This window comes from Globicephala melas, chromosome 11, assembly GCF_963455315.2.
Source record: "Globicephala melas chromosome 11, mGloMel1.2, whole genome shotgun sequence".
Lineage (NCBI taxonomy): Eukaryota > Metazoa > Chordata > Mammalia > Artiodactyla > Delphinidae > Globicephala > Globicephala melas.
In genome coordinates, this window is record NC_083324.2 from 82,354,783 (window position 1) to 82,370,166 (window position 15,384).

The 15,384-nt window shown below is 38.3% G+C and overlaps 1 protein-coding gene across 13 annotated transcripts in view; it reads right to left on the minus strand.

Annotated features, from left to right (window-relative positions):
- Positions 1–15,384, minus strand: part of CARMIL1 (capping protein regulator and myosin 1 linker 1) — a 316,706-nt gene that overhangs the window by 44,178 nt on the left and 257,144 nt on the right. For all 13 annotated transcript variants that reach the window (XM_060307233.1, XM_030881247.2, XM_030881244.2 and 10 more), the window contains 2 exons: positions 13,356–13,443; positions 9,396–9,545 (listed from right to left, as the gene is read on the minus strand). In XM_060307233.1, the coding sequence (XP_060163216.1) occupies positions 9,396–9,545; positions 13,356–13,443 (238 nt within the window). The remainder of the gene's footprint in view (positions 1–9,395; positions 9,546–13,355; positions 13,444–15,384) is intronic.

A 15,384-nucleotide genomic window follows, 5' to 3' on the forward strand; every position in this document is an offset into this window, starting at 1 on the left:
TTTCTGCGGTATCTGTTGTAACTTCTCCTTTTTCATTTCTAATTTTATTAATTTCAGTCCTCTCCCTTTTTCTTGATGAGTCTGGCTAATGGTTTATCAACTTTGTTTATCTTCTCAAAGAACCAGCTTTTAGTTTTATTGATCTTTGTTATTGTTTTCTTTGTTTCTATTTCATTTATTTCTGCTCTGATTTTTATGACTTCTTTCCTTCTGGTAACTTTGGGTTTTGTTTGTTCTTCTTTCTCTAGTTCCTTTAGGTGTAAGGTTAGATTGTTTATTTGAAATTTTCATTGTTTTTTGAGGCTTGTATAGCTATAAACTTCCCTCTTAGAACTGCTTTTGCCACATCCCATAGGTTTTGGATTGTCGTGTTTTCACTGTTATTTGTCTCTAGCTATTTTTTGATTTACTCTTTGATTTCTTCAGTGATCGCTTGGTTATTTAGTAACGTATTGTTTAGCCTCCATCTGTTTTTTTTACATTTTTTTCCCTGTAATTTATTTCTAATCTCATAGCATTGTAGTCAGAAAAGATGCTTGATATGATTTCAATTTTCTTAAATTTACTGAGGCTTGATTTGTGACCCAAGATGTGATCTATCCTGGAGGATGTTCCATGTGCACTTGAAAAGAAAGTGTAATCTGCTGGTTTTGGATGGAATGTCCTATAAATATCAATTAAATCTATCTGGTCCATTGTGTCATTTAAAGATTGTGTTTCCTTATTAATTTTCAGTTTGGATGATCTGTCCATTGGTGTAAGTGAGGTGTTAAAGTCCCCGGTTATTATTGTGTCACTGTCGATTTCCTCTTTTAGAGCTGTTAGCAGTTGCCTCATGTATTGAGGTGCTCCTATGTTGGGTGCACATATATTTGTAGTTGTTATATCTTCTTCTTGGATTAATTCCTTGATCATTATGTAGTGTCCTTCCCTGTCTCTTGTAACATTCTTTATTTTAAAGTCTATTTTATCTGATATGAGTATTGCTACTCCAGCTTTCTTTTGATTTCCATTTGCATGGAATATCTTTTTCCATCCCCTCACTTTCACAGTCTGTATGTGTCCCTAGGTCTGAAGTGGGTCTCTTGTAGACAGCATATATATGGGTCTTGTTTTTGTATCCATTCAGCAAGCCTGTGTCTTTTGGTTGTAGCATTTAATCCATTCATGTTTAAGGCAATTATCGATATGTATATTCCTATTACCATTTTCTTAATTATTTTGGGTTTGTTTTTGTAGGTCCTTTTCTTCTCTTGTGTTTCCCACTTAGAGAAGTTACTTTAGCATTTGTTGTAGAGCTGGTTTGGTGGTGCTGAATTATCTTTTCTTTGCTTGTCTGTAAAGCCTTTGACTTCTCCATGGAATCTGAATGAGATCCTTGCTGGGTAGAGTAATCTTGGTTGTAGGTTCTTCCCTTTCATCACTTTAAATATATCATGCCACTTCCTTCTGGCTTGTAGAGTTTCGGCTGAGAAGTCAGCCTTTAACCTCATGGGAGTTCCCTTGTATGTTATTTGTCGTTTTTCCCTTGCTGCTTTCAATAATTTTTCTTTGTCTTTAATTTTTGCCAATTTGATTACTATCTTGGCATGTTTCTCCTGGGGTTTATGCTGTATGGGACTCTGCGATTCCTGGACTTGGGTGGCTATTTCCTTTCCCATGTTAGGGAAGTTTTCGACTATAATCTCTTCAAATATTTTCTCGGGTCCTTTCTCTCTCTTTCTCCTTCTGGGACCCCTATAATGTGAATATTGTTGCGTTTAATGTTGTCCCAGAGGTCTCTTAGGCTTTCCTCATTTATTTTCATTCTTTCTTCTTTATTCTGTTCCGCAGCAGTGAATTCCACCATTCTGTCTTCCAGGTCACTTATCCACCGTTCTTCTGCCTCAGTTATTCTGCTGTTGATTCCTTCTAGTGTATTGTTCATTTCAATTATTGTATTGTTCATCTCTGTTTGTCTTTAATTCTTCTAGGTCTTTGTTAAACATTTCTTGCATCTTCTCGATCTTTGCCTCCATTCTTTTTCCGAGGTCCTGAATCATCTTCACTATCATTATTCTGAATTCTTTTCCTGGAAGTTTGCCTATCTCCACTTCATTTAGTTGTGTTTCTGGAGTTTTATCTTGTTCCTTCGTCTGGTACATAGCCCTCTGCCTTTTCATCTTCTCTATTCTTTTTATGAATGTGGTTTTTGTTCCATGGGCTGCAGAATTGTAGTTCTTCTTGCTTCTGCTGTGTGCCCTCTGGTGGATGAGGCTATCTTAGAGGCTTGTGCAAGTTTCCTGATGGGAGGGACTGGTGGTGGGAGCTGGCTGTTGCTCTGGTGGGCAGAACTCAGTAAAACTTTAATCCACTTGTCTGTTGATGGTTGGGGCTGGATTCCCTCCCTGTTGGTTGTTTGGCCTGAGGCGACCCAACACTGGAGCCTACCTGGGCTCTTTGGTGGGACTAATGGCGGACTCTGGGAGGGCTCACGCCAAGGAGTACTTCCCAGAACTTCTGCTGCCACTGTCCTTGTCCTCACGATGAGACAGAGCCACCTCCCGCCTCTGCAGGAGACCCTCCAACACTAGCAGGTAGGTCTGGTTCAGTCTCTATTGGGTCACTGCTCCTTCCCCTAGGTCCTGATGCACACACTACTTTGTGTGTGACCTCCAAGAGTGGAGTCTCTGTTTCCCCCAGTCCTGTTGAAGTCCTGCAATCAAATCCCACTAGCCTTCAAAGTCTTATTCTCTAGGAATTCCTCCTCCTGTTGCCGGACCCCCAGGTTCAGAAGCCTGACGTGGGGCTCAGAACCTTCACTCCAGTAGGTAGACTTCTGTGGTGTAAGTGTTCTCTAGTTTGTGAGTCACCCTCCCAGCAGTTATGGGATTTGATTTTATTGTGATTGCGCCCCTCCTACCATCTCACTGTGGCTTCTCCTTTGTCTTTGGATGTGGGGTATCTTTTTTGGTGAGTTCCAGTGTCTTCCTGTCAATGACTGTTCAGCAGTTAGTTGTGATTCCAGTGTTCCTTGTTTTGTTTTTAATGAGTAAATTAGGATAAAAATGGGAAATAAGTGAAGCCAGTACTAAGACTGAATACAACAAACTATACTTCTTTAGGCCTGGAACTGCACCCACGCCCCTAGTTTTTTGATGTGGAGCATTTTTAAAGTCTCTATTGAATTTGTTACAGTATTGCTTCTGTTTTTATGTTTTTGGTTTTTTGGCCACGAGGTATATGGGAACTTAGCTCCCCAACCAGGGATCGAACCCACACCCCCTGCATTGGAAGGCAAAGTCCTAACCACTGGACCACCACGGAAGTCCCAGGCCCAGAACCCTTTTAATATGTCAAGTGCACATACAGCTCTGAGCCTCTCAACTTACAGTACAAAAGGCAGGCATAAGTCATAGCACAATTCACTGTGTCTGAGACAGAGCAAACTAACGGCTCCAGGTTTCCACTCTTCTTGACAAAGAACTGCAATTTCTTCTGCATAGATTTGCAACAAAGGCATCTTGGGATGAAACTGAACAGTGCCCACAACAGTGGTACAGACAGTAGAAAGAGCACATATGGTAACAGTTTTTATAGGGATATTAAAGCGGCCCTTAATGAAAGTCAATGACATGGTGCAAAAGCACAACACAGTAAGAGCAATGCAATACGATAGGAAAACCAAAACAATAGGAAAAAAGGGGTTGAGTCTATTTAGCATTGACTCTCCAGGGCACCACACCCTCTGCTACCCCCGAATCTCTGTTCAAGGCCCTTCTGGACCTTGGTCTTGAAGGAATGAGATCTGGAATGTGCTTCTGGCACTTCCACCAAGGGCTGTCAAGAAAATTACTAGAAATTTTAAGGAACATACATTTTAGCTGAATTATACAGATGGTATCATAGTTCTGAAATTTAGAATTTGGAAATTAAGAGGTTTTCATGTGTTGCTTTCTAGTGGTTAATAAGTTAAGCCTCCATTTTTCCAGAGTGATATCAATATGAAAATGACAGTACAGAATAAATAAAACTGTAAGAGGAAACAGTTAGGACTTGAATCACCTTCTGTGTACAGTTAATATCAGTGTTGACTAATTTTAAAGGAGATATCGACTTAATAGTCTGTGCTTGGCAACACTGTTAATAGATTAGTTCAATTAATAACTGTTGGTACATGAAAATGAGGTGATTTGTTTAAAAATAAAATATCATTTTGACCAAGACAAATGGATCTTCACTGAATTTTAATCTATATTAAAAAGCTTAAAAATTATATATGTAAATTTGAGGTTGAATTCGTTAAGGGAAAATAATTGCTATTTGGTCATTGGAGCAAGGATTCACAAGATATATTCTGTAACAATTCAAGCCTTTTAAAATTGTTTTCCTAGGAAAGAGCAGTAAGTATATGATCTGTTCCCCTGCATGAATATATTTTGTTTTAAAACTGGTATGACACTCATTAAAATAACTGCAAGAATTACACACAATTAGTGAGCTAGTTTTGCCTAAGGAGAAGATACTGACTCTTCACCACTTGGCACATTATTTGAAACCTCAAACGTATGCAATTTTTTAAAGGTAGTAGACTATACATAGTGACAAATTGAATATGTAGACATTACCAGTCAGTAGAAGGAGAACTGTATCCTTTAATACCCCAAGGGCCAATGACAAACCAAAGTTGAAAGATATGGTGGGAAATACTGATTTCCTAAGAGCACCTGATTGCAGGAAAAGAACAGATTGTCTACGGACAATAAAGACTCTAAGTGAATACCCGCTTCAGCTTGACATACAAGGCATGTATGTTGAAATGACAAGAAGCATATTGGAAAGCTCATTAATCACTGTCAGCAACAAAGTAACACATGGAGAGGCACGGAATGTTCCAGGGAAGCCAAAAGTAGACAGATTCATTTCTAACAACTGGATAACCATTAAGTGGATCAGATCCTTGATGCAGTTGTTTCCAATAATGTTTAAAAACTATGGGTTTACATTATGGTTAAATGGCACACATTTTTCGTTTCTGTTCACATATTAATTTAGTATGGAAATAGTAAGCAGATATTTTGCATAAAACAATGCAGTCTATTTACATCTAACTTGGAATTTAATTCTGATTGCAAGAAACGTACCAGATATGAAATCAGTATACAGATTATAGCAGACTGGTTAAACACGCAATGGTCTACAGACCATTGGGCGCCTGCCTTTGGGTGACCTTAGATCACCTCGGCCAAGTTACTTAATATTTCCATGCCTCAGTTTCCTCATCTGTTAAATAGAAGGTATTAACAACACCTATCCTTCATAGGTTGTCATGAGAATTAAACGGGTTGCAATTTAATAAAAAGCTTAGACTAGTGCCTAGCATGTCATAGGTGCTATGTAAGTGTTAAATAAATGAATAAGAAGACTTTTCAAGCCATCTGATTCCCAGCCCTGGAGTTAAAGGGTTATCAGAATCTCTGGCGCTACGACAGTGGATACAGGTTGAAAAGCCCTGAAGGTTATTCTAATAGTTCTTGTTCTACGCTGCCCTCCTCCCCACAGGTAAACTAAATTACCTCTTAGTTTCTTTCTAGATAAAAGGAAAAAAAATAATAATTACTTGACTGGAGACAGAGTTTTAAAAAATGATTCCCCTTTCTGCCATTTTGTTTAAAGAAATCAGCCTTTTTTTTCAACTTTATGAAATTAAGGTTGATGAGAAGCTCTCAGTCATCCTCCCAGCAGATAACAGGCCCCATCAAATCCTTCAATCATCCCTATTTCAGCCCTCAAAGTACAAGTTTAATAGGTGTTGACTAAGTGAAGAATTCCCTTCTAAGAAATCAATCATTGTTTCCATCTCCACGAAGGCAATCCTTAAGTTCAAACTAATATGTATTTCAACAACTAATCTATGGCTCTGAACCTTCCCTAGTGCTATCATAGCTATTGGTTCTTTAAAGAGACTTAAGCACTGAAATGGAATTGACTTTTGGACCACAGAGAAATGGAGGAAAACAAAGATATCCAGGAATAGGGGAACGAAGAGATGCCCAGAATCTCCACTAAGTCTGTTAAAGAAACGTTCAACAATGGATTTAGTAGATACCGTGGACATCACAAACAGAAAATGCCAGGATCTGTTAACAATCTTGAATCTTTAAGTAGTAGGTTGGTGATGAGTCAGAGTTACTTTGGAACGTCCTAGGGAAACTATTTCAGGGCTTTGGGCTACAAATAAACATTTGAGGGAATAAAGTTATAGCATCTCCCAGAGCAGTCACATTCAAGAGAGCTCTGGCTCCATGTGGCACGATTTCTACCTGCCAGGGATGTATAATTCCATGTGGGAAAGGTTGTATGCATGTACTTAAATGCTTCTAGAATTTGCTATGCAACAGTTTATCCTGTGTCCTTACTTCCTGGATCACTTACGATCTAAACGCTGCCAAAGAATACATATAGGCTCATTTAGAAAATCATCACCAATTAAATGTCTCTCCCTTTGAAATATGTACTTCAAACATTTTTTTAAATCGCACCACATAAGGATAACAACTTGAAATATGTGGTAAGATGTCAATGAGAAACAAAAATGATTTGCTACTTTGATTATGAAAGGTGGCTGTGCAAGTAACTTAAAAAGGCAAATCTAATGCTCTTTCCAGTTAGATGTGAGTTTGTACCACTGGCTTAGGGTACGAAGTCCAGAGCTTAGAAAGTCGATTTTCTTTCAGGACGGGACCTTTGCACCTGGGGTAACTGCTACCATGTAAATGGGGCTATCTTTGGGTGGCTTAGAATCAATAGTTAGGCTGAGAGTATAGAGAAAATTACTACAGCACAAAATCCACTGACTTGCACTTTCTACACAAAAATGTTCTTTTTCATTAAACTAACATCAAATTTGGCTCTGGTTTTCTGCTACTTAACAATTCATTAGCCTCGTTAAAACAATGATCAAAGACAAAATTTTTAGAACTGAAAATAATGCTATTTTTAATGGCTTAAAAATTCTGCCCAAGTATTTTTCTTTATAGAGAGCTCTGTCTTGTCTCAACAAGACACTCGACACCAGAGGCCCTGCTTCTGGTCCTAGGATTCAGTAGGTGCTCACGTCAGGAATGGCCCTAACTGCTTGCCTCCCAGCCGTCTGAACCAGAAAAAAACCACCCTTCTAACCTGGGTCATCCTTTGAGCGAAGTTCAGAGAGCTCTCCATCTAGTTCTGCCTCTTTCTGCATCATGGCAACAAGACAGTTTTTACAAAACGGAAGCCACACGGTGCTGGATGTGCCTGCAGCATGGTTTGCCCTTTGGTCCTCATAGTGGTTCTGCATCTGCATTTTTTTTTTTAAAGTACAAACTTCCAGTTATAGTAAGTCCTGGCGATGTAAAGTACAGCATGGTGACTGTAGTTAACAATACTGTACTACGTATTTGAAGTTGCTAAGAGAGTACAGCATAAAAGTTCTCATCACAAGGAAAAAAATCATAACTATGTGTGGTGATAATGTTAATTAAACTTGTTGCAATCACTCTGCAATATATACGTATATTGAATCATTATGTTGTACACCTAAAACTAATACAATGTTATGTCAATTGTATCTCAATAAAAACTAAATTTTAAAAAAGGGTTCTTTTCCTCTATCCTCACCCCACCGACTTTAAGAACAACTTTTATTTCTTTCACATAACAAAAGAAAATTAGTCAATCAAACAAAAACAAACCAAGCTTATACAATTTAAAACCATGAGCTAAGCCAATCTTTTTTAACCAACACTCCATCACCCAAAACCACATGACTTATAAACTCAGAAACTCATGTTTCCTATACCCCTTTCCAACTCACACACAATCAGATAATTCTGGCAGAAAACATCATATGTAGAGTTAATTTTAAATTTTTAATTCAAATCTATTTCCTATTACTCCTTTTTTCTTTTTAGGGTTAGCCTAAGAGGTTTCCAGAATAATTACCCTATGATAACTTAGTGTCTATTGCCTCAAAGTGTAAACAAAATTTAAAATATTAAACATACATTTTATAACATACTAGATAAGCAAGTTTTAAAAAACTTGATATTCCCTCTACATAGACCAAATATATTTATAGATTTATACAGTTATATATTAACAGGAAATTATTTATCTTTAGTTATCCTAGAATGTTACTAGTTGAAGTATATACTAACATACTAATGTTGAAATCTAAGATATATTTTAGTCTTTCTTTGCTAGTCTCCTTGTATATGATAAGGTTTTATCTGGAGGGCATTTAACTATTTTCTTCACAGATTTTAAAGATGATAGTAATGGTTTATAAATAAGGAACTACTTAAAGCATATTCTCTTCCGGGCTAGAAAAGTAGTATCAGTCTCATCAGATCTTTGGTTATGAAAGTTAAAAACAAGTACCATTTCTTTACAATGGCTGCATTGAAAAATTACTAAAATCAGAAGCTGATATAGAAATGTTTGGGCACATAAGTAGACCAAACCTAGTCTCACCAGCACCCTCTCAGATTACAAGAAATTACTAAAAATGAATGTTTTAGTAAAACATAAAAAGACTAAATACAAAGGATGAAAACATATTTAAAACAGAGGTATATACAACTATATTAATGGTAAAATGAGAAATACCTACACTAATACCACAAATTTTAGAATAATAAAAACAGACATCAAATTGTCCCCAGAAAAATGAAGTATCAACAACCTGAATGCTTCAGTTTTATGGTCAGATGGAGGCATCACGTGGGTGCACCGTATTCCATCCTCTAAAGCACATCAACTCAAGTCAATGAAAGAGAATATGAACTAAACGGTAAATGCAAATCTTAGAGTGTACCCCAACATTACGTAAAGAAAAAACAGGAAGAAGCAAGAGATTTTAAAAAAAAACCTATAGGACCAACAAAGAGATAATCATCCTATGTATTTTTTTGGGGAAAAATTCCTTCCCCACGTTTTTCTGAAGGCTTATTTAAAGGTATTTTCCCATCACAAATGACCTTTAAAAGGTAAAAAAATAATTTCTCCTTATTAATTTAGGAATTCCCACCCCCCACTATGGCTTTAGGGACAGATCCAAGTTTTATGTTCACTGCAATTTTCACAATTTTTCTTTTTTTTGGGGGGGGGGGGTGAGTGGGGTGGGTGGAGGTACTCGTTAAGAAAAGTTTTAGAAAATTACAGATAAAAAGTGAGTTATAGGGCCTTCGTGGGAACCAGAAGGTTAAGCTTCATCAGTGTCATTAACAGACTATATACAGCAACAAGTTTCTGAAAGAACTGTCTCTGCAGGGAAGTTTTATTTGGTCTGGTTTGTAAAGGTGAGATTTAAAAAAAAAAAAACAATAGCAAATCCAGTGAATGGGATAATGCTGTCACCAAAAGATGTGTCTTACCATACAAGTATCCAGATCTTCCAAACGTTCTATCTCTGTGAGCTCCTCCACCATGACGATGGAGCGTTTAACGGGCTTCTCCTCAGGCAGCTCGATCTCCAAGGAATCTTGCTGAGGAAGGGCCTTGCCACGTCTGCTGAAATGGTCGGCCTAGAGAGTCAAGACATCCAAGGAGAAATGAAAGCCCAGAGGCACAGGAAGAGCAGGTCAGCTGAATTCCAGAAGATACCTTCCACAAGGTGGCACAGTGAAGGATACTGTCTGCACTTGGTTAATGGCGACTCTTAATACATTCACACTGGAGTAAGTTACCTCTTTTATCATCTTTCTTTGGAAGGTGGAGTATTTTAAACAAGAAATTACAAAATCTCCTTTTAAACATCTTTTGAGACGTTAGTTGAAAAACAGGGAATTCATAAATCTTTGCCATGTTTGTGTAAATATGCACAAAGTAGGCATGTATTTTCGTTTTCCAAAAGATGCATTATGGACATTTTCAGGAAGCTGATGTGATTTTTTTCAGCTTTCAGTCTTCAATACAATCACCTAAATGTCCGTCGACAGATGAACGGATAAAGAAGATGTGGCACATATATACAATGGAATATTACTCAGCCATAAAAAGGAACGAAATTGAGTTACTTGTAATGAGGTGGATGGACCTAGACTCTGTCAGAAAGAGAAAAACAAATACCGCAGGCTAACACATATATATGGAATCTAAAGAAAAAAATGGTACTGATGAACCTAGTTGCAGGGCAGGAATAAAGATGTAGACGTAGGGAATACACCTGAGGACACGGCGGGGAAGGGGAAGCTGGGATGAAGTGAGAGAGTGGCACTGATATATATACACTACCGAATGTAAAACAGACAGCTAGTGGGAAGCAGCTGCATAGCACAGGGAGATCAGCTCGGTGCTTTGTGACCACCTAGAGGGGTGGGATAGGGAGGGAGGGAGGGAGGCTCAAGAGGGAGGAGATATGGGGACGTATATAAGCATATGGCTGATTCACTTTGGTATAGAACAGAAACTAACACAATATTGTGAAGCAATTATACTCCAATAAAGATCTATTAAAAAAAAGAAAAAAACACTAGGAAGGAAAGAAGTCAAAGGGGAAGGACAGATTGAAGTTGCTGGATTAGACCCACAACCATAGCAACTCGGGGCTGGTCTGGACGCTGATTCCAACATCTAAACTGGAAGAAGACATCTCTGAGTCAACTGGGGAAATCTGAATATAAAATGGATTCTAACTGGTAATAAGGAATCTTTGTTGATTTTTTTAGGTGTGACTGTTTCGGCAATCATGTAAAAATCATGGTGCCAGTTAGAGACACCTTCTGAAGTATTTACAGCAAAATGGCATGGTATACGAGCGATGCTTTTAAAATAGGCCAGAAAAAAGTGGGGGGGGGGCGGGGAGAAGAGAGAGGTAGGTAGAAAAAGCAAAGACAGATCAGCAAAATATTGGGATAACTGTTAAAACTGAATAGTGGGCAGAGGAGGGCTCATTGTCATACTTTCTCTGTTCTTGTCTGTGTTTGTAATTTTCCACAATAAAAATGTTTTCTCCCCCTTGGGGAAAAAAAAAAAAGTAAGTGAAGCACGATGTCATCGCCACCAACATTACTGGTGGAAATATAAGGGAAATTTAAACCAGAAAAATAACTGACACAGGGTAAATGGGGAGACCACTTAGTACAAAAGAAAATAAGAAGCGTTCTTTTTTGTTAATTTTATTTCGTATTTCCTCTGAAAGAATTTCTTTCTATATCTAGTGCTCAAAAGTATCTAATGAGGGGAAATAAAATGATTCCAACCTTCACTATTTTTAAAGGACTGAAAGGAAAGAAACTGCTAATAAAATTTTAATTATTGCTAGCTTTCATTGTTTTCATGTAATAATTATCATATTTTACATGACTTATTAATTACCAGTGTTGTACTTTAGATAAACCTAAAAAAGTAAATGGTAAGAGATGAAACAAACTGGGCTGAAATTAATAAGCTCTAGTGCTGAGCTGATTCATCACCAGGAACTTTGAAACGTTGAGAACCAGTTGACAATTCTATGGAACCTTCGGGAATATTTCTAAACTTAAGTCGGAGAAAATATGAATGCTACTGGAATGTCTTTGAAAGCAGTATTTCATTTTGAAGGTACAATTTCTTTCACACAGCAGTTAAGCTCTCAACTTACAATCCAAATCAGCAGTAAGAAATTCAAAACGAAAGTGCATTCACACAACTCTTTTTCGATTGTAAAAAGAAAATGTCAGTACTTAGAGTTACCATATTCTTCAAAGAAGGACAAATGCAAAAAAAGTGAAAACATTCAAAGTGTCAGTGTAGTTCTCACATGCAGCCAAAGTGATACAACATCTAGTATTTGTGTCATCAAGTAGGCATCTTGAGACAGTCCCTGGAGCTGTAGGTTATCGATAAACTATTTCTATAAAGGATGCCTTATTGATTTTGTTTCTGCTTATTAAAAGAAAGTTTGAATTGTGATCTCTTGACAAGGTTGTAGCTCTTTATTGTGCAACGAACTGCAAACCAGTGCTTCTTAAAATCTCTGTGGTGATGAACCAGTTTTTTGTATTTCCAATTTGTCACAAACCAGTATATTGATAAAATACAATACCAATTAAAAAATTTTTTAATAACATGTGTTTGCATATTACTGCCATGTCAAATTGCTCTAGAAGTCTCTCCACGCTTCCTCTTAGTTTCTGAACTTGCCTTGTCACGGACTAGTAACCATTCATTAGTGGGCCAGCTCCAGTCCACAGGCAATACTTTGAGTAGCTAGAGATGTCCAGCTTATCTTTTAGATTTTAGAGAAGAGTCATATATTTTTCTCAAGTGAATTTTTCAAAATACTCATTTTGCCTGCCTCCTCAGAAGAAGCTGTTACTGCTCCTGTGACTTTGGTGTTCTCTACCGTCACTCAACAATTCAATGCCATAAAACTGTATCTACAGCCTACACAGTTAACCTGCAATTCTCTGGAGAAAAAACACTGTCATAACTTGTTTGGGAGATTTCTACTGCATCATATCACAAATATTTTCGAGACACAAGATATAGCCACTTATAAAACCTTCATCTGCACCTCAGAGGACTTCGTGAAGTTTCTGATATATTTTTCATATGCACTGATATTGGAACTATTTCTTCCTAGTTTCTACCTTGATGTAGAACCAGGCTCTAGATGAAGAAAATTTTAGTTTTTCACCTTGGTGATATCCAAAAGGCCTGGCTGGACACTCGGCAGCTATCAATCGCTGGAATGTGTCCATTTTACTCTTGCACTCTCTTTGGACTCCAAACATTTCATTTCCGTCGTGTTTTTAAGAATACTCTGTTATCAGATAATCATATCAGAGAACAACAAAAGGAGCACAGATAAATTAAATACAGGTGAGCCTTGGACTACGTGGGTTTGAGCTGTGCAGGCCCACTTACACGAGAATTTTTTTGAGTAGTAAATACTACAGTACTACACGATCCGGGTTGGTTGAATCCTCAGATGTGGAAAGCCAACTATAAGTTATACGTGGGTTTTCAACTGCAGGGAGGGTCCTGCCCCAAGCCCCCGGTGTTGTTCAAGGGTCCACTATAATCTAAAAAAAAATTCTCAATTTTAGACCTCAGTCCCAACATCATCTCCTATCAAAATTTTTGACCTGTATGCATTTTAAATGAACAACAACAATTCTGAATACCATCGCTTCTGCTTTGCCCTGCCATTCTCTCTGGAGAAATTCTAACATGCTCTAGAACAGCTGGAAGCAATGAAGAAGAAGGAGGAAAACTAGGATTTTAACCCATAAAGCTGCAAAGGAATAAAATGTAGAAAAGCAACCACAACCCCACGCTGGAGACTGCCCTGCGTTACCGCAGACCAAACCAGGGTTAGGATAAGGGTTCAGGACGTCCACAGCACTTACCAGTTTGTGATGGCAGTGTGAAAGTGCATCCAGAATTTCATCCACGATTCGGTCAGATAGGAAGGAGGCCACTGTCAACTTCACTTCACTGTGTGAAAACCAAAAGCACAGAGTGGCATTTTAATTTGTGCAAGAGGGAAAAAAAAATCACCCACCCTTGATACTATGTTGATAAGGTCAACTGTGATTTTGTTTCTGTCTTTGAAAATGGCATACAAGAATGTGCAAACAGGGCTAAGGAGTTCCAAAAATAAGCCTTAAACACTGCCATAAACACACAGGTAATAGACTTTCTTCACCAATTCCAACCTGCCTCTACAATTTCAAAACTCAACGTTTAGCGGTAGAAATAAAAAACATCTGGATAAAGACAAACTTAATGGGAACCACATGTACCATGTGGGAGGAACAATTCATCCATTGACATAAATGAAAACAAACTTGGGCTGGAGTAAATTAAGAAAATCTAGTCTGGTTGTGACGTCTTGGTTATTTCTTTCATATGCATATCCACCGCCTTTCAAAAACCTTTTTACCAGTCAAATGGTACCATACTGAACTGCTTCTGCTTTGACTTGCCATCAAGTCAAATTCACTGTTCTCTTGCCTCTTATGAACAGAAGTTATTAAAATGTTTAGTTTTAGTGCCTCTTACCTAACCTTATAAAGATGCCCAGACAGCAAGAAGTAGCTTGTAGTTTTTACTAATAAATGACTCAGCCGCTAAGGTTTCCATCAGAGGGCTGGTATTTTGGTTAGCATTTTAGCTATTTGGCATTCCCAAGAATTCAACTGCCATGTGTGTCTTCAGTCTACATAACCCTACCTAAATGCACACATGCACAAATGTGCATAAACGCACAATACACTGCAAGGTAAACGTGCTGGCGAGATACACACCCACGTTCCAACATCGCCACATAATTTCAGCCTACTTCTGAAGTCAATAATTTTAAAAATTTTCGAGCAGGGAAAGGAGTTATCAAAATAAGATTATTTACTCCGAAAGCTAAAGTTGAAAGTATATTTGTGTAATAGGGGGAAATCTTTCTAACTGAAATTTGCATTGCAATGTTTCTGCTCAGAAGATTTCTGATGGCAGGGCAGAGGGGAAGCACCAACTCTTTGATGACTACAGTAAAAATTTTCCTGGGCTACATATAAAGGAATGTTTCTTTAATTCCTGTCTCTGAAACAAGGTCTCACTAGCTATTTGGTTTATCTAATACTATATTATTCCTCAGAGGTGTCCACTGATAAGATTCACCCGGGTTGCTTATGAAAAATACAGATAACTAGGTCCTACCCCAAACATCCAGAGAGGCCTGGGAATCTAATGTTAACAAGTACTTCCTCTGATGCTTTTAGACATGTTTGGGAATTCTGCTTCCTTCTAAGACTACAGAGTCAGTAGTTTGTTTCTCTTCCCCACCCCCCGCCTCTCTGAGGTCGGGAGGGAAAATTTATTGCAAGTTATAACATCAAAAAAAGGTTCTTGGGCTTCCCTGGTGGCGCAGTGGTTGAGAGTCCACCTGCCGATGCAGGGGACGCGGGTTCGTGCCCTGGTCCGGGAAGATCCCACATGCCGCGGAGCGGCTGGACCCATGAGCCATGGCCGCTGAGCCTGCGTGTCCAGAGCCTGTGCTCCGCAACGGGAGAGGCCACAGCAGTGACAGGCCTGCGTACTGCAAAAAAAAAAATGAACCCAAAGGGAAACATGGTGAAGTCCTAGTGGGCCTCTTTGCCTATTTATAGGCTGTGCATTGGCTCAGAATATTCTGGTGGTAGAAAGCAAACCGACCTCAGTCTTCAAAAGTTAGTGATTTATAAAGGTGAAAGATAAGCTTCAGAAGCAGAACGAAAGAGGGGATTACAAACAGGTACCCCCTCTTAAAAAAAATAAAACTCTTAAAAAGAGCAGGTAACTGTTCCGCAGTAATGCAGGCATATCTGTGGTCATCTGATTTTGGAAATGTATTAAACCTATGCATTTAGGCACAGCTATATCTGTATATAGTCGCTGCCTCAT